Source organism: Dipodomys merriami, unplaced genomic scaffold (assembly GCF_024711535.1).
Source record: "Dipodomys merriami isolate MVZ:Mamm:240054 unplaced genomic scaffold, mDipMer1.0.p SCAF_4, whole genome shotgun sequence".
Classification (NCBI taxonomy): Eukaryota; Metazoa; Chordata; class Mammalia; order Rodentia; family Heteromyidae; genus Dipodomys; species Dipodomys merriami.
In genome coordinates, this window is record NW_027205603.1 from 17,390,510 (window position 1) to 17,412,100 (window position 21,591).

The following is a 21,591-nucleotide window of genomic DNA, read 5'->3' on the forward strand; positions in this document are numbered from 1 at the left end:
TCAGACTCAGCTGTCAGAGCTGGGGCTGGAGCTCTGCCTGGTGTCCAGCGCGGGAGGCAAGGGAGGCTGCCCAGTGGCGCTCGGTGCCCCCACAGCTCCCACCACAAGGACTGATTGTCCATCATGCAGAGTGTGGGAGGCCCTGACTTACTACAAGAAAACAGCCGGCCTTGCTGATCCTGAACATACAATGTGGTGAGCACACTCTCTAAGCTTTAACCAATAAGGTCCACCTGGACATCTTAAGAAGTAACTTGAAGCACATTACATGAGGGCTAACAAATTAGGAGGCCAACAGGCTGTTTTATCTTCCCCTATAAGAAAAAAATTGGGGGCCAAAGAAATTTAAATTAATACAGCAAGAAAGGAAAAGAAAAAAAGGGAAGAGAGAGGTGGGCAGGAATACTATTTGGGAACCTTGTCTCCTCTACTGTAACCCTGCACACACGATTACCACGTATTGAGAATCACTGTCATAACTGCTAATGACCTTTGTTTCAGGCGGGAGGGCTTTTCCTGAGCGTAGTCTTTATGGTTATTAAACTCAGACTTTGTGGCTTCTTTGTCTTTATCAATGCGGTCAGGCACGAGATGGCCGTGAGCTGTCTTCATGAGAACCTCAAAATCAGAATCCGTGTCGTAGTCTTCCAGATCATTCTTGGGCACAAAGAGGCCAGCGCCCGAGAGTCCCCCAGGCACCGTCTTGGAGAAAACCTCAGCACACTCAATGGGCATGCTCAGGCGGTAAAACATGATGTCTGAGGTGCTGTTCTGAGAGCCAAAGGACTTCTGGGTAACCTTCAGGCACGGGGAGCTGTCTGTGGTGCCGTCTATCCTGGTCACCTGGCAAAGGATGAGGAGGCGTTAGTTCACATTAGTTTATCACCATGCCTCACTTCCTGATCTTCAAGAGGACTAGTATGTCTCCTGACTCCCAAACACGGCATCACTTTGTCAGAGACAAGGAAGCACAGAGGCCTCTGTTAGGAATGTGCAGTCAGCCCTAACTAGCCACAGTTTCTGCTCCTTCTGCAGATTTAATCCATTGCTTCAGAAAATGTTTGTAAAATAGTGCATCTGTGCTGAATACAATCAAGACACTTTTCCATGTTCTCATTCCTTAAATGATAGACAGAATTGGCATTCTGTTAGGGAATGACTGAGGAATGTAGAAACTTAAACTTGATGGAAGGACATGCAGAAGTTTGGGGCAAGTACAACGCCATTTTATGTGAAGGACTGGCGTACAGGTTTTGACATGCCCAAGAGTCTTGGAACTAATTTTCTATGGACCCTAAGAAACAACTGTATTCACAGTTCTTATCCTAACTCTAAAGACAGCTTGGGGGAATTTGTGCTATCATGGACACAATGGAGCCAGCCTGGCCTGGCCTCCATATCAAAAGCATCAAGCTGGGTAACCTGATTTGCCAACATGATTGTGTTGAGAGATGCCGAGGACTTCGGCAATGCACACCTCAGCATGCAGAGACAATGAGACCATGAGGCTCTGACCTGACACCTTACTCCACTGATGGATTCAAAAGTGGAACAGACTATTGGGTGGCTTTGGACTGTGGAAGGCTTGGGCAAACGGGAGGAAGTAGAACCCGGGGCTGTGACTTAGGAGGCTTTATCTTGGCTGTGATTCCTCTTTACTTCCTGGCTCCCATGAGGACAGCTTTCTTCCACCAAGTCTTTTGGCTGCCATGATGCTCTGCCTCATCACAACAAAAACCCATGGCAATGGAGCCAACCCATCATGGATCGAAGCCTCTGGAACCATTAGCCAAAATAACGTTTCTCCCTTAAATTGCTTTGTTTTGTTTCAGGTATTGGGCACAAAAAGAAAATTGTCCATCCATCTAAAAAGGTTCTGGTAGAGCACCTATCAATTCTGCTACACATGAATGCATCACAGCCAAAGACCTCTCATAGATAAAGGAATCTGTTGTTGTTTTTTTGCTCTTGGGGGTCTGATTTTTTAAAGGAAAGGCAAACCTCAATGTGCTCATGGTTGGATGGAACCTGCAGAAACTGAGGCAGTCTCTTGCTCAGCCACATGGTGATGTCCCTGTTTGTGTTAACAGCGAATGGCTCATAGCCCTCCTGCAAGCCACAGATGGTGAAGTATTTCAAGGTGCTGACGTCCTTTCCGAAGTTCATCCTGCCCACCTGTCCCACTCCAAGGCTACACACAGGAATGAATCCTGGGAAGAAAAAAAGAAAAGTCACAATCTTCAGGATAGTCATTCCAAGAGCCTGTTGGCACAGAACACTGAGTGGATAGTTCCAGGACTCTGATCTATGATACAGCCACCATCCTAGGAAGATGACAATAACAGAAGCAAGAGACGTTGAGCGTTTCACATCAGGGAGAGAAAACAAGATTTGATATTGACCTCATGATTTACTAGTGTGGCCTTACATAAGACCCTTCTGTCAGCTGGAGGGGTGGCTGCCTTTTGTGTTGCTCTTCAAGCTGCTAAAAAAGCTTGATTTGTGGGGACACCAACGAGTCTACACTGTCAGCTCCTTCTCAGGTAACTCCAAGAAAGAAGACTATGGGCAAGCATTTAAAACCATTTCACATGCAAATAGCTGTTTTTGATCTTTGAGAAGCACTTTGATTGTTTTACTTCTGAATACTTATTCAGAAGTATATGCTTATATGTACATGTTATCTACATGGGAAGTTTAATACACACACATACACACATTTCAGCAAGGACCATGGGACAAACAGACAAAATAGTTCATAATATAACAGAGGACCAAGTCAGCACACCCTTCTGCTCCTGAGGCAGGAGGGGACCAACACTAATGCTCCTCATTGTTTCTTTGAGTTCTTTAGAATCAACAGTCATCAGGGGGTGAGAGGTCATTTGTCATGACAAGGGTGAGAAGGTGTTTTTCTGGAGTAATGGGAGCATTTGTGTACTCTTCATGTCGTTCTACAATGTTTCACACACATGTGAAACAATAAGAACAATAAATGGGTGGTCCACAGACTCCAGAGGATCTAATTGGATTCTCTAATGTGTAGATCAACTATGTAGTGGATGCTAAGAATCAGCCGATGGCAGAACTAAGATACTCAGTTCTACTGTTATCCTTCAAACTTCTGCCCTTGTTAACATTTTGGCCAGTAAATGACTTATGCCACGCCACACAAAGCAGAAGACAATACAGATGACACCTGCTTATTCCCAGTGTTTCCAGAAGTATGGCCGTGACTTGTGGTGGCCCAGGAGGAGGGAGGCGTGCTCAACCTGGGTTCCAGGAATTGGGGACAGAAAGATTCCAGTTACAAGGAAAGGAGCTGTAGCTGTGTGTGTGCAGCTGTGCCAGGAAAGTTGCTCTAAGTAAGTACCCCCTCCCCACAAGGAAAGACTGGGTAAGTACAACCGATCTGCGACAGGTTGGAATGCATCAGTATCGAGTGGTAAATCTCCAGTCATCTTGCATAATCAAAGGGACAGGGTTAGAGCCACTCATCAGAGAAGGGCTGTGAGAATGGTGAAGGGGCAGACGCCGATCAAGAGTATCTGTATTCACACACTGCTCTGTTCAGTGGTATCTCCTCTGTATGTCTACATCGAGATGATTTAAAGAAAAACAGCTTCTCAGATGGTGAGCACCCACTAATTTCTAGTCACTCTATCTGCAGAGGGTTCCAGTAGCTCATACTCATCCATGAATGCTTCTGTACATTTCAAATACTTTTTTGGGGGGAAAGAAGGTTAAGTGACTAGAGAAATACACAAAGATATCTTCTTCCAGACTGGTTACCTATACTGGTTACCCACGTACAGGTGGGATTTTTTCCTTAATAATATGCCTCCTTATAAGATGGAATGTTTTTACTTTTATAGAATTCAGACTTTAAAGGTTCATTTCAGTTTTCAGAGGTATGTTAATATATAGAAAGACATTCACAATGTGTACAAGCTGAAGAAACTTGTACCACAGTGCCACTTCCAGGTTTCTGGTGGTTAATTGGAAATGAGTTTCATGGACTTTCCTGCCCAAGCTGGCTTTGAACCGTGATTCTCAGATCTCAGCCTCTGAGTAGCTAGGATTACAGGCGTGAAACACCAACACCCAGCAGGGAGGGAGGGGTTGATAGAAAAAAAAAGTTTTTGTTTTAATTGAAGTTTCACAGTGGTAGGACTTTCAACATTTTTTGTTGTTGTTCCTTCCATTTAACAAGCTGCTTTTGGTGAATGTGTAATTTATTTGAAAACAAGGGATAGTTTTCATTAAAAAACATCTTACAAAATTAAGAAGAGTGACAGAGAGGCAGGTGGGAGAGGCTGGTGAGCGGGGTGGGTCAGAACACGGAAAAAGGCGACCTTGCCCCAGATGCACGCATTCATAAACTGCTTTGTGAAATGGCAACTCTTTTGTACAACTGAAAGTTATAATAAAAATTATTTCATTCAAAAAAAAAAAGAAACGCAAGAGGGTAAAAGCAAAAATAAAAATTATTTCATTCAATATGAAAGGACACCGCTACATCCTTCTCCTGCATAAATGTCTAAGACAGAGAGGGATGCAAAACATCTCACACAGCACCTTCAACCCTAAGTGTCGACGTGTGCTAAGTCCAGAACCAAACATCCATCCCGCTTCTTACATTGGACTGATACAATTAGGACAGTTTGTTGTGCATGCCGTAAACTTTTAACCTTTGTTCTTCTGGTGGTACTGGAGTTAAGTGGTCCTCCCACTTGCTAGGCAAGTGTTCTGCCACTTGAGCCCATGTCCCTGAGCTCTTTGTGCTTCATTTTTCAGGTAGAATCTTGCATTTTTACCTGGGCCGGACAAGTGATACTAACCAGACTAAGTTACTCATAAATCTCTGCTTACAAAGTAGCTGGGGTTACAGGCATAAGCCCCCACGCCCAGCACAACCACTCATTTATTTGATTAAGTATCTATTGAGCAGCTGCCATGTAGTAAAAAGTGGTTAATAAAAGGTGACGGACCCATACCCTGGCTCAAAGGTGCTCAGAGCCTAATAAAGGGAGGGAAGACAAGAAGAAATTTGAGGGAAAAAACAAAGCCCCTCCCCTACCTCCTCACCTCCAGCCATTGCACAGGAAAATGCAAGCAGTAGCAGAGCAAGGGTAGAAAGGCGGTCAGTCTCCGAAGAATTACCATCCAAGAAGAGGGTAATCTGGGCCTGGTGCTCCACCTGCAACCCCCGCACACCATAGGCTAAGAAAGGAGGGTTGGGAATTCAAGGCCAGCCTGGCCTATATAACAAGACCTTGTCTCAGAAAACAAGCCAAGAAACAAAACAAAACAAAAAGAAAAGTAGAGGCGCAGCACACTATGCAGAAGAGAGTTCAGTTTCCACCACGTTCGGGTCAAATCTTAGCCTTAATAGCTATTTGATCTTTTCGGGGTACTTATACTATTTAAGCTTTAATTCCTTTAAAATACCCATTGGTGGTTTAATCCCAAAATACCTAAGCCATGGGATTTTTAAGGTGAAATCCCATACAAAGTATTCTGCTTTAGCACTAAAGTTCAGAACACTTAATTCAAAAATTGGAAAAAAAAAAGTAAAAGGAGAAAGTAAGCTATGGATAAATAAGAGAATGGTGGTAAGCCATGATATACATACACGCTAAATACATGTAGGCAAGTAAACACATCCTTAAGATGCCCAGAGTAAAGCTGAAAAGAGCAACAAAACTCATACAAAAGAATTCACAAATGCAATCATTCTAGGTGAAGGATACAAAAGTGTTACTTTTTTTGGAAGAACTTTGATTTCTCAAAATATGCGGTGTAGTAGAAGACTTTAAAATCCTGTTAAAAGCACTTTTAGGCCTTTGGACAATACTTTCAAGTTTCAAGAGGGCTTAATTCACAATATCATGCCAATTCTTTAGAAAAGAGAGAAAGAGAGAAACACAACAAAAGCCAAGGGTTTTTCCCCTCTAGGGAGTAAGAGTTTATATCTATAGCTACATCTATCTAAATATCTCCATCTATTCATCTATAGAGATATAACTTTAACAATTTTCATTACACAAATATAGATTATTTTCCTCAGCTTACTCGATGCACACTAGTAGATGACACATTCTGTTGCTTCATTATTCGGGCACCCAACCTCTAGTTATAGTGCTAAGTCAACCTTAGGCAGTAGGTAAACAAATGAATGTAGCCATGTCCTAATAAAACTTTATTTATAAATGCACATAGTGGGCTGGCTGGGACCTGGGGACCTCAGTATATAAAATGCTGTGCTAGGTTTACTGTTCTTCATTTCTCTTAGGAACACGAAATGCCTCCTGATACTACGTGGAGAAATATTAAATATTTGCCTCAGTTAATATCTAATAAATACACACCAGGTACAAGGGAGTATTTGACACAGTAAGTATGGATAGGAACCTCTGATAACTGGGAGTTTAGCTTTAATTACAAAACACATATAGTAAGTAATTTAGGAGACCATTATGTCAACATAGGTGATGAAATGAAATATCAGGAAATAATAAATACTATTAAGCTCAACCAGCACAAGTTCATAAATAACATCAAAATAGGATAACCTATTTATGTCTAACCTATAGGTTTGATATTTTTTCACGAGTAGGACCTAAGCAGCCCACACATAGTTCAACACAATAAAAACAGATGTCCACATGTCCGTGCAGCCCATGTAAAATACAGGACCTTACCTTTCTGACCTTTGCACTATCTTCCACCCTAGTTACCTTAACTGACACTCTACAAATAGCAAAGCCTGCTGATTGCTAAGCAAAACTCTCTTTCCTGGCAGTGGAGCTTTAATCCATGCACAGGAGCTCAATTGGTTACTTGGGCATAAGCCAGACCTACCATATTTGGGGGAAAAAGTTGTTAAAACATTAGCTAGAACCTATGGTGACGCTGCTGCTTCTCCACCCCAAGGCAGATGGCTTGGGTACTTTCTAACTCTCTCTAGTGCTAAGCCTCTGTGTGTCTCAGCAGGGGGCGGTGTTGGGAGCACACAGGTTCTGCCAGGCTGGGGACATGCCCACCTGCTTGGAAGGGAATATGCACAGGAAATCTAGGGATGAGAGGAAAGTAAAGCAGCTCACAGGCAAACTAGACTCACTTTCCTAAAGACATATAATTTGAGATTTTTTTCCCATTTCTGAAATACAAAGAAGAATTCACATCTAAAAACCTAAATGAAATAGCCCCAAACAGATTTTTTAATAGTCCACATCATATTTAATATACATACAAACCTTTTTAGTACACGAAAAAGAAAGGGTAACACTTCAACACACACAGGCCAATGAGTTCCGCTTTTTTTTCCCAGATGAGAAAAGAAGACATGAAATCATTTTGCGTAGAGTCCTACATCTGATCAAATAGATGTCACCATTGAAATAAAGAATGCTGTGGGCTGAAAGCCAACACAAGCTGAAAATACATGGTCATTTGGATTTCTGGGATCTTCCGACTGAAGACACCATCATCTCCAAATACTACTTTTATTTTCCAGAAATGAGAACAGAGAGGCTGTTTCCCAAGGCTACACAGGAAAATGGACAGAACCAGGTGCCGTGGATTCCCCTACTACAAAATGATGGTAGCCCCAAACTACTTCCCAGTGGAATACCACTGTTCAGGTGGTTTTTGTTAAACCCTCATAAAAGCCATTTCTGTCGGGCACTGGCAGCTCACGCCTATAATCCTAGCTACTCAAGAAGCTGAGATCTGAGGATCGTGGTTTAAAGGCAGCCTAGGCAAGAAAGTCTGTGAGATTCTTATCTCCAATAAACCACTCAGAAAATCAGAAATGGTACTGTAGCTCAAGTGGTAGAGCACCAGCCTTGAGCTGAAGAGCTAAAGGACGGCACCCCAACTCTGAATTCAAGCCCCACGACTGACAAAATAATAATAATTTTTTAAAAGCCATTTCTACCTCATTAACATCCTAGCAAAGACGTGCACGCAGCATAGCAAAGGGATTTCCAAGGTCTCTCAGAGGTCCTGCGCACAGACAACTGCTCTGCTTCACCCTCACACAGAGACAGCCACCTTGGACAGACAGTCAGACCCCTGCAGTGCGTACTGACAGCCAGAAATACCAGCACATGCGGCCCACTCACCATCGCCCACGTCGAAGTCCTTGAACGCCAACTCAGAGCCCGAGTCGTCCAGCAGGATCTCCCCGTTGAGTGTGAACACCATGGTGTGCTCGTTCATGTCCACCATGCAGCCCACCACATCCCCAGCCTGCCACGCGCGGCCGTAGTGCTCATTGCCCTGGTGCCACCGCTGGGCCTGCAAAGGACAGAAGGGCCTGGGTCACTGCCAGCCAGGGACACCGCACCCGCCTACTGCCCAGCCAGCGTGCACAGTCAGAGGCCCCTCAGCCTTACAGCAGAAGCTGAGCGGAAACGTGAGCGCAGGTTTGTGAATGTGAGTCTAGTGTGGTTAAGTATCCGAGCAACCCCTCAGACTTTCGGTTCAAAGAAAAACGATCCGCCTTTACACTCTACTTAGGTCATTTGCTCCTACGAAGGCTTCCCCCAGGATTACAGGCTGTTTTGCTCAACTCCCACAAAAATAAAATAAAGATTTAAGAGCTGAGAATACGTGATTGAAAATAACACACTCTAGTTTTCATCTATTTCAAAATAAATCCAGTTCCTTTGGGGAAAAAAAAAAAAAACAAAAGGTTTCTTAAAGCTCTTTGGTTCCATTTTAAAACCACAAAAGCTTCAATCCCAACCTAAAAATATTCTTAAGCAGTCTGCTAAGATCTAGCTAGCCAAAACCGGACTCTTCTGGCAGCAGCCCTCTACACACATGAGGGAAATCTCAGTTCTGAAGTACCTTGGAAACACAGCCGTGATAAATGTGAACTGGGGTCCTCAAGTCTGCTTCACTAATTGGCAGAGACGACATGAGACCCTGTTCTGTCAGATTAATCTTTCCAACGTCTGTCCTCACTGGGACCATGGGCCAGTGGTTCCACCAGGTAAAACAATGTTCTTCTTCCACCCCACTCCCACATCTGTCTATCTGTTGGTCTCCCACAACCATCTGTCTCCCACATCTGTCTGTATGTCTTCCACATCTGCCTGTCAGTGTCCCACATCTGTCTTCCACATCTCTGTCTCCCACATCTGTCGGTCTCCACCCAATGGCTCCACCCTTGTCTGTGGTCTGCAAAGCTAACAAGCCCTGTGCTCCCAGGGGCCCCTCCTGCTGAAGATCTTAGCAGCTTCCATCAGTGAGAAATACAGTTCAAAGTTGGGGGCACCTAACCCTCTGGGTTTCAGAACTCAAGTCTGCTCCTGGGCCTGCTCTGGGGTGGACAGGTGTGACCCAGCCAGTTCTACCTGGGGTGGGCAGGGGTGACCCAGCCAGTTCTACCTGGGGTGGGCAGGTGTGACACACCCAATCCTACTTGGGGGCCAGGTGTCACACACCCAGTTCTACCTGGGGTGGGCAGGTGTGACACTACCTTCTGATCTGCGCAGCTCTCCGTGTGTCTCATGAAGACATTCACATTATCTAGAACCCCTCAGACAATGCAATCAAAACAGAATTTCACATTTTCCCTCAGAAATAAGAAACAGGATTCCCAGCCCGCGCAGCTCGGGGCCACGGCCTGTGCCTTGGCGGGAAACAAGCGCTCTGCACACGGCCCGGCCTCCGCCAGGTCCTCGGGCTAGGGCCTCCTGGGCCGCCCCCTCCCCTGCACGGTGGTAGGGCTGGGGACAGGGCTGGAGGGGGGGGGGGTTCCGAGGTGTCCCCCTCCTTCCCGGGTCCCCCTCCCGCCACGGTTCCCTGCCCCGCCTCGTGCCCGCCCCATCTTGCCTGCGCATGTGCACTAGCTCACCTTGAAGCGTTCGAAGGCCAGCGCATGTCCCTGGCCTCCCTGGCCGCCCTGGCCGCCCAGCCCTCCCAGCCCCGCCCCCCAGCCCCACCCCAGCCCCGCCCCCAGGCTCGGCGCATGTGCTCTGGCTCACCTTGAAGCCTTTGAAGACCAGGCCTCGCCCATCCCAGGCCGCCCCGCCCCACACAGGCCCCGCCCAGAGCCCCGCCCAGAGCCCCGCCCCACCCCAGGCTCCGCCCATGCGCGCTGGCTCACCTTGAAGCCGTCGAAGGCGAAGGCGCGCTCGTCCGAGCCGAGCTCCAGGTCGGGCTGGCAGCCGGGCCGGCTCCAGCCCACGCGCATGTCCCCGGCCGACACCGCCTCGAACTCAAAGTACCAGCGCCCGGCGCGCACAGCATACGTCTTCTCGGCGCGGAAGATGCGGAACCGCTCGCCGGGGCCACTGCCCGCCTCATTGCGGGCTGCTGCAGGCGGGAGGAGGGGGGGGTCACCATCCGGACCCGAACCCCACCCCGCACCCCGAAATCCGCACCCGCACCCCACTGTGCTGCCCTCTGACCCCGCCTGGGCCAAGCCCTGGGGGGCCAGAGGCCCGGAGCCCCCAGGGCTGGCCTGAGAACGGGGGAGGGGTGGTCGGGAGGGGGAAGGGAGGGAGGACGACGAGAGGGGGTCTGGAAGGAAGCCACAGAGTGTCCCACTCTTCCTTTCCCACGCAGCCGCAGGGCAGGAAACACAGTGGCCCGAGTCCACGCTGGGACCCAAGGCACAGCGAAGTGTGTGTGTGTGTGTATGCGCGCGCGCGTGCACACATTGGTTGGCCTGGGTTGGTTGGCGTGTGTCTCTGTGTGTGGTGTGTGTCTGTCGGTATGTGTATTGTGTGTGTTGGGTCTGTCTGTCAGTATGTGTGTAAGGGGGTGTGTGTTGCGTCTGTAGTGTGTGTGTTGTGTTGTATCTGTCAGTGAGTGGGTAAGTGTTGGGCTGGGCCTGCAGTGTGTGTTGGGTCTGTATAGCGTGTGTATGTGTGTGTGTGTGTGTGTGTGTGTGTTGGGTCTGCCTGTGTATGTGTGGGGTTGGGTCTGCCTGTGTGTGTTGTGTCTGTCCATGTGTGTGTTGGGTCTGTGTGTCAATGTGTGTGTGTATGTGTATGTTGTGTTGGGTCTGCCTCTGTGTTGTGTCTGTCAGTGTGTGTTTTGTGTCTGTGTGCTGTGTCTGTGTATCAATATGTGTGTGTATATGCGTGTACTGCGTTGGGTCTTCCTCTGTGTGTTGTGTCTGTGTGTCAGTGTGTGTGTGTTGGGTTGGGTCTGCCTATGCATGTGTTGTGTCTATATTTCTATCAGTGTGTGTATGTGTTGTGTTGGGTCTGCCTCTATGTATGTGTGTTATATTGGGTCTATGTTTCTGTCAGTGTGTGTATGTGTGTGTTGGATTGGGTCTGTGTGTCTATCAGTGCGTGTGTGTCTGTAAGTACATGCATGTGTGTGTTGGTTTAGGTCTGTGTGTCTGCCTGTGTGTGTGTGTGTGTGTGTCTGTGTTTGTTATGTGGTATCTGCTGTGTGTGTACAAATGTTGGATTGGGTCAGTGTGTCCGTCAGTGTTGTGTGGTGCCCGCAGTGGGTGTGTGTGTGTATATGAGCAGAATCTCTCATCAGGGTCTGTGCCCAGCCCTCAGTGCCCACAGTTAGGTCAGGCGGGGTCAAAGTCTGAAGCCTGGATCACCACACTGACCACCCCAGCTTGGCACCGCTAGAGGGCAGTCAAGACTTAGTTATGTATGAAAATCTTACGCTAAGCAAGGAATGCAAACTAGCCCCTAGAACGTTCCCTATACATAGAAGACAACATGAAAGTGTGTGTGTATATGCTTTTACATGGATTTTAGTTTCAGCTCCCATGTGTTATTTCTAACAAAGCATTGCAAACTGTGACAAAACCTGGTAAGTGAAGAATAAGCTCTGTTTTCCAAAGCTTCAATAGATGGTTGAGAACTACACCCAAAGATAGCACAACTCAGACACCGAGCTCACATTTGATGTGGAATATGTTAGCATCTTCCTAAAGACTAGAAAATAAATGATAGCTCCAATTCATCACAGAGGACAACTTTCAATTTCATCCACCTTTTATGCTTTTGCTTTCAGATGCCAGCAGCTATAGAATAGCCAGTTGTAAATGAGTACTTTAAATCTTATCTCTGTCTATGACTACAAGACTTACTTTGCTTTATACCATAAAATCTGTCATATAATTTGTTTATGGTTTCCATTCCCACCATCCTTGATCAGAAAACAAAAATTAAAAATCCCAGTGTTTGCAAAACTTCCCAATGGTCTGTCCATCTCCCCAAGCCCTCGTCCTCCAAGTTGTTCCTTCCTGTTCCAGTTGCCATAGCTGTATTGTCGTGGTAAGCTGCGATCACACATCAAGCTCTTGCTTTTAAACTTCTGGGGCTGGTACTTCCTCCAGTTTGTGGCCCAGAATGATCCAGAGCTCAGCTGGGTTTTGACTCTGACTGATTGACATTCTGATCCCTTCTACACCTAATCAGAAGACATTTTCTCTGGTTCCTGATGTCACTTGTCAGATACAACTCTACTTTCCATGATGTGCAACTGAATTCCTAGTATAACACAGGGCGATGCTGGGTTTGGGGCCCTGGCTGTGGATGGAACATGCCGCACGCCACTCCCTGCCCATCTGACTGCATCACTGCAGCAAGACGAAACTCATCAGCCAGCTGCTCCCTGCCCTAGCCCTACATGCTTCAAGTGCAGCAGGCTGGATCAGCGGTAGGTAACTCACAGGCCCTCTCTGTGGCAAGTTCCCACACATCACCAGGCTGCTGAAACCCTCTCTCCCAGAGCTCTTGGACATGTTGCCTGGACTCTGTGACCCTGTCAGCAAGCTAGTCTACCTCCCCTGCCGCTCCACATACACCCTTCAATGCCCAGAATGAGTCGCAGTAGAGTTCAAGGTCTATGTATAAAAATCAAATGGAAACAGGAATTTCAAATACGTCAGCAAAATGGCACCCAGCTAAGAATCTTCTCCTCCTCCTTGAAACTCACCTAGTTCGCAAGAAAGAAGGTAACCATGAGGGAGCAATACACTGCCCACAGGGCTGCCAGGAAGATGTAAGAACAGCTAAAAACAGAATAAACTACCCTATGTCCTCAGAATAGCACCATACTCATCCAGCATCATTTGCGGAGTAACTGTCCCTGAAAGGCAATTGGTCAAAGGTAATTGAAAACAGATTAAATCTTTAAGCAATTATATCTTTAAAATGTAAATATCAATGATTGTTTGGGCATATAACACACATTTTCATGTGGGGAGAAATGTACTATCCACTTCATTACCTCAAACTTTCAAGGTTATCATTAAAGCTATCATCAATTGTTTCTGTGTACATATATCTGCTCATATAAAAGGGACACAACCATTTCCACTGGGGATGTGGAAATAGAATTCCTCAGTACTATGTGCCAAGGCTGTGGTGACAACACAGCTCACTGGACATGATGCTTCCGAGAGGAAAAACAACACACTGCCACTCAGAATCATGGGAGTTTACTTATCCCAGCCCCTGAGATATGATGGGATAAAGTAAATACGTGAAACCTTAACCAAAACTTCACAGTGAAGATCTACTGCCTCTTCAAAAAGAGTTATGAAATTAATCCCTAGGAAGACTGACAAAGACAAAAGAGAAAACACAAAATGATCAACATCAGGAATGAAAGATAGGGAGTCACTCCAGACATAAAAAGCAGAAGAGAAGGGAGATGAGAAAATGCCACATTTTTGATATTTTAAATACCTCTCCTAAAGAAGACATTGCCAGACTCAATGGATTAAAATGATAAACCCTAGCCAGGAGCCTGTGACTCACTCCTGTAATCCTAGCTACTCAGGAGACTGAGATCTGAGGATCGCAGTTCAAAGCTGGTCAAGGCAAGAAAATCCGTGAGATTCTTATCTCCAATTAACCACCAGAAAACCGGATGTGGCGCTGTGGTTCGTGATAGAGTGCTTGCCTTGAGCTGAAGAGCTGAGGGATAGTGCTCAGGTCCAGAGTTCAAGCCCCATGACAACAACAACAAAAAATAGATAAACACTTCAAATAGTTAAAGAAAGCAAATAACACAAATATATTGAAAACTAGAGGAAGAAGGAGTCATTGCTTAACTTAATGTTAAGAAGGCAACTTTACCCTAATATTAAATCTGATTGAGATATTGCAAAAAAATAAATGTAAATAAAATTAATTAATTAAAAAGGGACAAAATACACAGGGACATACCATGTTCATGAACTGGAAGACTAAATACTATTCAAGTATCAATACTATTCAAGTATCAATTCTCCCCAAATTAACAGTCTATAAATTTAAGCATAATTCCATTAAAATAAACTGACAAGCATAATCTGAAATATATGTAGATACAGAGAGAGAGTTGGATGACTTTATCTAGTATGAAAATTCACTTTGAAGTGATACAGTGTGATCAACTCTTAAAGACAGCCATGATATAGGTAAATGGAACATAGTACACTGTTTCAAAATGGAAGTCACTTATCTATTTTGATCAAAATACCAAGATAAAGATGGGAACTGGCAGCTCATAACTGTCATCTTAGATATGCAAGAGGCTGAAATCTGAAGATTAAGATACAAAGCCAGCTTGGCCTGATCAATCTGAGAGACTCTTGTCTCCAATTAACTAGCAGTGAACCAGAAGTGGAGATATGGCTCAAGCCTTAGCCTTGAGCAGAAAAGCTAAGTGACTGTGTGAGGCTAAGAGTTCAAGCACAGGGGGGAAAAAAGACAAAGTAAGTTAATTTGAAAAGAATAATTGCTCCAATAATGGGTGTTGAACAAGTGGACATCCATCAGTATTTAAAAGAAAAAAAGAACCTTGGCCTTCACATCCTGAACAAAAATTCATTCAAACTGGACTACCAACCTCAATAAAAACCAAAATAACAGAGCCGTGAAATTCTTCCCACTTACAACAAGGAAACACTAGGCAACGCAGAACACATTGGCAGTGGCCGTGTGGGTGGCCGTGTGGGTGGTCACGTTGGACATGTGGGTGGAAGTTCCTTCCATGCATAAAACTGTCAGAATCACTCAAACTGAACATTTAACCTGCGGACCTTGCTGTCTGTTAATTATACTTCCATTACAAAATATAATCATAAAGGACTAGTTCATTGTCAGCGTGTATTCTGCCACCCAAGAACTTTCTGGATGAATTTTCTGGTTCCTTCCATCCCTACAGCTCTTTGCAAAAGCTTTGGAAGCCACCAGGCCCCCTGTGCCCACTCCATCTTCTATTCTTTAGCCTTAAAGAACCACCCCAAGGCCTGACTGCCGAGGGGCCAGGCCAGGGCATACCGTGGTCCTGGTCCGGGGCCTCCAGGCTGTAGCCGTAGCCCAGCAATGTGCGCACCGCCTCCCGGAGGCTGTCCTTGTTGGATTTTTTGGTCCGGTCATCCAGGAGGGCATAGGGCACCAGGCGGGGATTCCTCCTGTTCTTTACATCCTGCGGGGAGGAAATAAAGGCAGATCATCACCAAAGATATGCCAGAAGCTTTGAGACGTGAGGTGGCGATGGAAACATCAAAATGCAAAGTCTCCCAGGGCAGAAGCAGCCCCAGCCTTGGTTTCCTTCATCTTCTCAGCTTCCAGAAGTTACCAGACACCATGGCTATAACAGTTGTAAGCAAATGGATAAGAGCACGGACTTGACGTGGTCTCTCTCCAAAAGGAAGGGAAACAATGAAGGGCAGTAACAGAAGCAGGCTTGCTGCCTGACAACAGCTTCCCACCGGCCACCAGCACAGGCAATGGATCAGCTGAGAACATTTAGCATCACGGTGTGCTCCTGACAAGCTTTGCTACAAGGGGCCAATTAAGGACTGGGCCCTCTTCTGAGTCACAGGGTACACACACACATCCGTGTGCACACGTGCACATGCACATAGAGGTTCAGGGGATTCTGAGACCACTTAAATACCAAACAAAAATGTCATCTGGGGGAAAAATAAACAAGCCTAGTTAAGTCACTTTTATTCTCCTAAATGGCAGAAGCTACTGGATTAGAAGAGTTTGTGATATACGCTTTTTTTTTTCCAACTAGCTTTTTCATTCTAGACAGTATCTACTTCTACCAGCGGGGAGCAGTGGTCCAGTTTGGGCCTGAAAATATTCAAGCAAAGCTGTCACATCGTGAGCTGCCAAGGATTGCACTCAGAACGTGAGGACCTTTGGCCCTAGCGTCAGGCAGCTTTGTGCCAGCCCTGGGTCTGTGGCCTGTGGAGCTGTGACCTGTGGGTGGGGCAGTGTTGGGCAAACTGATCTCACTAGGGCTGTGTGCACACCAGGGGTAAAGTAGGAAGAAGAGTCGTTTATCTGCATGAGTCAAGAAGGGCCAGCTGGGGAATTTGAGCCTCTAACAGCCATAGCAAACTAATCCATCAGACACTAGTGACGGTGGACACCCCTCTCTCTGCAGATGTAATAGTATCTGGCCCCATGGAGGAAAGAATAAGGAATTTGTACGTCTACTGTTATTATTTCATTTTAGTATTTCAAAGCCCCATCCGAAAATACCATCTCTGAAGGAGAAACGCCATGCTGTCTTAGAACAGCAGTGTCCTAAGAGCTCAGATAGTATAACTCCTTGAGTCCAGCCCTAAGAATATGAGGTTTGATCCAGTCGTGATATATTAATCTCTCCTGTCGCAAATAAGAATAATTCACATGGGAGGTGAAACTCAGACCCCATGCTGAGACCTCTCTCCCCCCTCCCTCTGATACCTGCTGGATGCCGTACGTCCAGCCCTGCCGGATTCGATCCCGGGCCCACACGTTGTGAGCATTTTCTGCCAACTTGTCCACCATGGCTTCCTGAGAGGGGGTGAGCTTTATGAAGCTCAAGTCCATGGGTGCGGGCTTGTAACCACTCGTCAGCTGGTAACTGCGAGGCAAAAACAAACACATTTACAAATAGTTCTTTCCTGAAGACCCCAGGACAACTTTGTCCTAGTCCACATCCTACCAACAATGCCAGAGCCACAGTTGGGGCTGGGGATAAAGGATTAGTCAGCAAGCCTGGCCCACATATCAACAGTCCCAGAGCCTCAGCAGGACTGGGTAAGGGATTGGTCAGTAAGCCTGGGATGTTTTCCCTATGGTTGATGACGTGGATGAACCGCATGAACTCTGTTTCCATCCATGTGTCAATAAAACAGAGGTAGGACATTTTTCTTTCCTCTCAAAGATGCAAAAGACCTAACACCAAATGTGTTTCTTTTATTGTGATCTTTAAGTAGTTGTACAAAGTTGCACAAAAAATAGTTGTAACAAAGCAGTTTACAAATACAGTGTCACCCTTCCCTCCCTTTTGTTAATTTTGTGGTATCAACAATGAATTCTTGACTGCATTTCACCCCTTCCACCACTTCAATCCTCCTTCCCCATCTTGGATATACCCATTGCCTGGTACTGATTGTGTTGGGCTTTGACCTGATCTTTCTAAAAAGTTATTCTGTTTGAGTTCTCCATAGAGTCTATGATCTTCAGTTAATTCATCCATAACCACCTGCACACCACCCAGTGTGTTTACTTATAGATTTGTAGGCACATTCTAGCTACCACAAATGAGGGAGAACATGCAACCTGTATTTCTCTGGGTCTGGCTTACTTCTAATATAATTTTTTCACGTCTTTCCATTTCTTTTTGAATGATACCATATCATTCTTTCTAATGGATGTATAAAACTCCACTGTGTGTGTATACCACATTTTCTTGATCCATTCAGTTTTCTCTTCAGATCATACAAACATTTTTGCCTTTTTACTGAATGTGTTTCTAATAAGTGAGACTTTGGCAAAGTCTCAGATCAAAGTACCTATTTTTGGTTTATCAACCAAAACACTTAATTAACTCTTCTTCCTAAAAAGTTCCTATTTTTTCCTCTTTATAATGTTACAGTCACATAGTATTTGTTTCATAAATTGGAGAGTTCTTCCTATTGCACAGAGAAATTCTGACTTCTTTGTAACTCATCACCCTTCTGCCATCCCTAGTGACTTCCTCAGAGCTTCCAAATCAGGAAGGGATTAGAAGGAAAAAAATCTCAGCTTCCTAATCATCTCATGTATGATTCCATCATATTCCCTGGGAGTTCAAGGAACTCTTACCAGAGCCTGCTTCCATGTACTGAGGGGGACAGGAAGCTCCTAAAACAGTTACAAGTTTTAATCTTTCCAGAGAAGTATAAAATCATTAAATATTCAATACCAATGTATATAATCAACAATGCTTCCCCAAAACATCATGCATGTACACACGTGTGCGTGCGTGCGTGCAGACACACACACACACACACACAGAGGAATCGCCTCTTTCTGCTTCCGACACCGGCACAGCGCTTAGGTAACAACTGTGCTACGTCACTGCTGTGCGGGGTCATTTCTGCCCACCACACTGTGATCTGTTTTTAGTCCAGTTACCAAACTTCCATCACACCACACCACAAACAGCTGCCAGTAGGTATGGAGCCTTTTGCTGAATACTGTGTGAAGGAATGAACTTTGTTCACTAAATAAATGCAAATAACCATGATTTTTATCACAAAGCTTAAGAAAAGCAAATTCACCAGATAGCAATGCTAGCTTAAAAAACGATTAGGACATGGGAGAAAATGCTGTTTCAAGCCAAGTCGAATCATCTTCCCCTGGCCCACCGCTGTCACGCAGAGGCATGAAGACACTCTTGCCCACCAGGGAGTCAGAGCTAGCCATGGATCCCCAGGGCCACCATGACAGCCAGGCAACAATGATCCCAGGAAATCCTCTTCACAGTGAAATAAGGGTGCCTCTACGTAATTACTCCTATTTCACTGCAAAATAGCTCACATTTGGTAAACAATTTTTCTATAGGAAAATTTACAGAAATACTCTGTTTTGTATATATGACAATTCAAGGCACCTCATCATGGCTGGTTGCTAGATGATATCATTTGATTTGTGCTAAATTTATACACAGACCCTGCATATTAATAATTAATAATTCCTTTTTTGTCCATCATGGGCCTTCAACTCAGGGCTTGGGTGTTGTCCCTGAGCTCTTTTGCTCAGGTTTAGGGTTTTGCCACTTTTGAGCCACAGCACCACTTTTAGTTTTCTGGTGGTTAACTGGAGATAAAAGTCTCATGGGCTTTCCTGCCCGGGTTGGCTTTGAACCATGATCTTCAGGTCTCAGTCTCCTGAGTGGCTGAGCCACCAACACCCGGATTTCATTCCTTTTTCCTTCCTTCTCATTTCTTCCTTCTTCCTTCCTAGACTGGCCTTCCTTCCTCCCTCCCTCCCTCCCTTCCTCTTTCCTTCCTTCCTTCCTTCCTTCCTTCCTTCCTTCCTCCCTCCCTCCCTTCCTTCCTTCCTTCTCTTTCCTTGCCCTTCCTTCAGACTAGCACTAGCTTGAGCACAAAAGCTCAGGAGTAGCACTCAAACCCTGAGTTCAAGCCCCAGGAACCACACACATGCATGCACACACACCAAAATTTTGGTGTGTTACATGGCAACTCCTTTGTATAGCTACTTAAAGGTAATTTTTAATGCATTATAAACAAATCCTGACATTCTTCCAATTCCATCTGTGTCAAATTACCAAAGCTATCAACATCAAAAATAAAAGAACACGGATGGCACTTTGCCTAGCTGATGGGTTTTCATGTCAAATAGTGATTCACATTGATGCTTCATGCCCATCTGACCTGTGTTCTTCCTGTACAGGCATATCCTAAATGGGCCTTGGGAAAAAAGAACGCATATAACCTCACTCAAGGGCCAAATTAAATGATGCCACAAACACAAGGTGGCAGGATACAAGGGATGCTAAGAAGCTGGCGCTCCCTGGTTTTCTGGCTGGCCCCACCTTCCCACATGGCTTGCTGAGCAGGAATCAGGTTCAGTGGTGCCTGGGAATCCTTGAAAGGTACATGGGAGAGACTTGGGAAGCTAACGTGCACTTCGAGGAGATGTGAGCTGTGAATTTCAACACCAGATCAGCCCTTCCAGTGCCTTAGAACCAACACGGCCACCACAGAAGATGGGAACAGCCCACCTTGCCAGAAGCATGTTTTGTGGAAATGAATGTGGGGATGGCATTTTCACACAGCGAGCATCCTAAAGCCACCCTCCAGAAAGCAAACATGGCAGAAGACTTGACTTTGTAATGGAAATTAAAACAAGAAAGGACCAGGGATATTTTTCCTCCATGATTTTGCTTGTTTTGATCTGCTTCAAAATCACCAACTAATATGAGCTGTGCACCCTGTGCCCCAACTCTTTGCTTCAGTCTCCTTGACCCAAGACCGTTCTCCACCAGGAATAGCCATTTCCAGGAAGATTTCCCTCATAAAGCTGTCCTTGGTTTGGGATGTTTCAAAGGTAATACCTTTGATATTTCAGGGCAGAGCCAGAAGCAGCCTTTTGTAAAGAGCCTCATACTAGGACAAATTCCACCTCTCAACAACCAAGAGAGGACCCTGTGGCCCTGGGATGGAAATGAAGGATAAAGAAGCGAGGGTTTCTCGTCCTGGGTAAGCTGATGGCTCCAGAGTCTAGGGGCATCGAGGGGGAGGGAAGGCCGGACTTCCCACCCCTGCCCAGGTGGGACCAGATGGACCCCTGTAGAGCCAAGGGCAACTCCTGCCCTGCCTACTAGATCCTACTCCATAAAATTCCAGTCCCTTCAGTCCACTTCAAGCCCTGTACAGGGCACTGCAGAAGAAGAGGTGGTAATGGTCCAGGTATAGGTGGGCAGGAAGCAATCCTCCCTTCTTCCACCCATGCACTGCTACCGCCTCACTGCCAGTTCCCAGAGGGAACACTGTTACACTCCTATTGGTCCCCAAAGAGAATTGGGTAAAGCCAAGATGGTGGCAGTGATCTCCCCAAGAGGAAAGAGCCCCCTATGTAGACCTTGACCACAACCGAGCAGAGAAAGCACAAGAGCACAAGAGGCCAGAAGAGGTGGACGCAGACACATCTGTCCATAGTGGCCAACTCAAAGGAGCCTTCCCCCACCCACTGGCCCACAGGTTCACCCACTGGCCCACAGAATATGATTGAATTGTCACCTTAAAGAACATTTTTCACAATAAACAACTCTGCATTTTGGCACGCCAAACTGAATGATCTTTCTAATTATAAAAAGTTATTGATGGGAACAAAGAATACAATTGATCTTGCAACTTGTTTCTTACCAATAAATATGTTTATATGTGGAGAAATGAGGTAATTGGAGAGAGAAAAGCTAAGTACATCTCACTCTGAGGTATTTCTAATATAATCTAACTTTTTAATTATAAAACAATAATTTGTGTTGCTTTTAGTGCTGATATACTAAAATAATTATAATGGTAATCAAGTAAACAATTTTACACATATAATTATAATCACAGAAAACAAAATTTTAAAGTTCAATTGAGAAATATACCTTGATTATCAAGTATAAGATCCAGGATTTCTCAGCATATTATTAACATGACATGCATGTGGGAAATATACTGGAATTATTCCCTGTTACTGATCTTTTTGTGTGGTTTTTAAATAGCTTCTAATGGTGGATGGATGTCTAATCACTGTGGGTCTGCTTCCACTGGATGCATTAAGAACTGATGAAAAAGTATAATTTCAAAACTGA

General features: G+C 45.3%; 1 protein-coding gene across 1 annotated transcript in view; it reads right to left on the bottom strand.

Moving 5' to 3' along the window:
- Ryr2 (ryanodine receptor 2) overlaps window positions 1-21,591 on the bottom strand; it is a 427,229-nt gene that overhangs the window by 157,488 nt on the left and 248,150 nt on the right. Inside the window, exons 26-31 of the mRNA XM_069990607.1 lie at window positions 16,698-16,857; window positions 15,273-15,420; window positions 10,124-10,332; window positions 8,130-8,304; window positions 2,002-2,210; window positions 491-843 (exon numbers count right to left, since the gene is read on the bottom strand). Coding sequence (XP_069846708.1) covers window positions 491-843; window positions 2,002-2,210; window positions 8,130-8,304; window positions 10,124-10,332; window positions 15,273-15,420; window positions 16,698-16,857 — 1,254 coding nt within the window. The remainder of the gene's footprint in view (window positions 1-490; window positions 844-2,001; window positions 2,211-8,129; window positions 8,305-10,123; window positions 10,333-15,272; window positions 15,421-16,697; window positions 16,858-21,591) is intronic.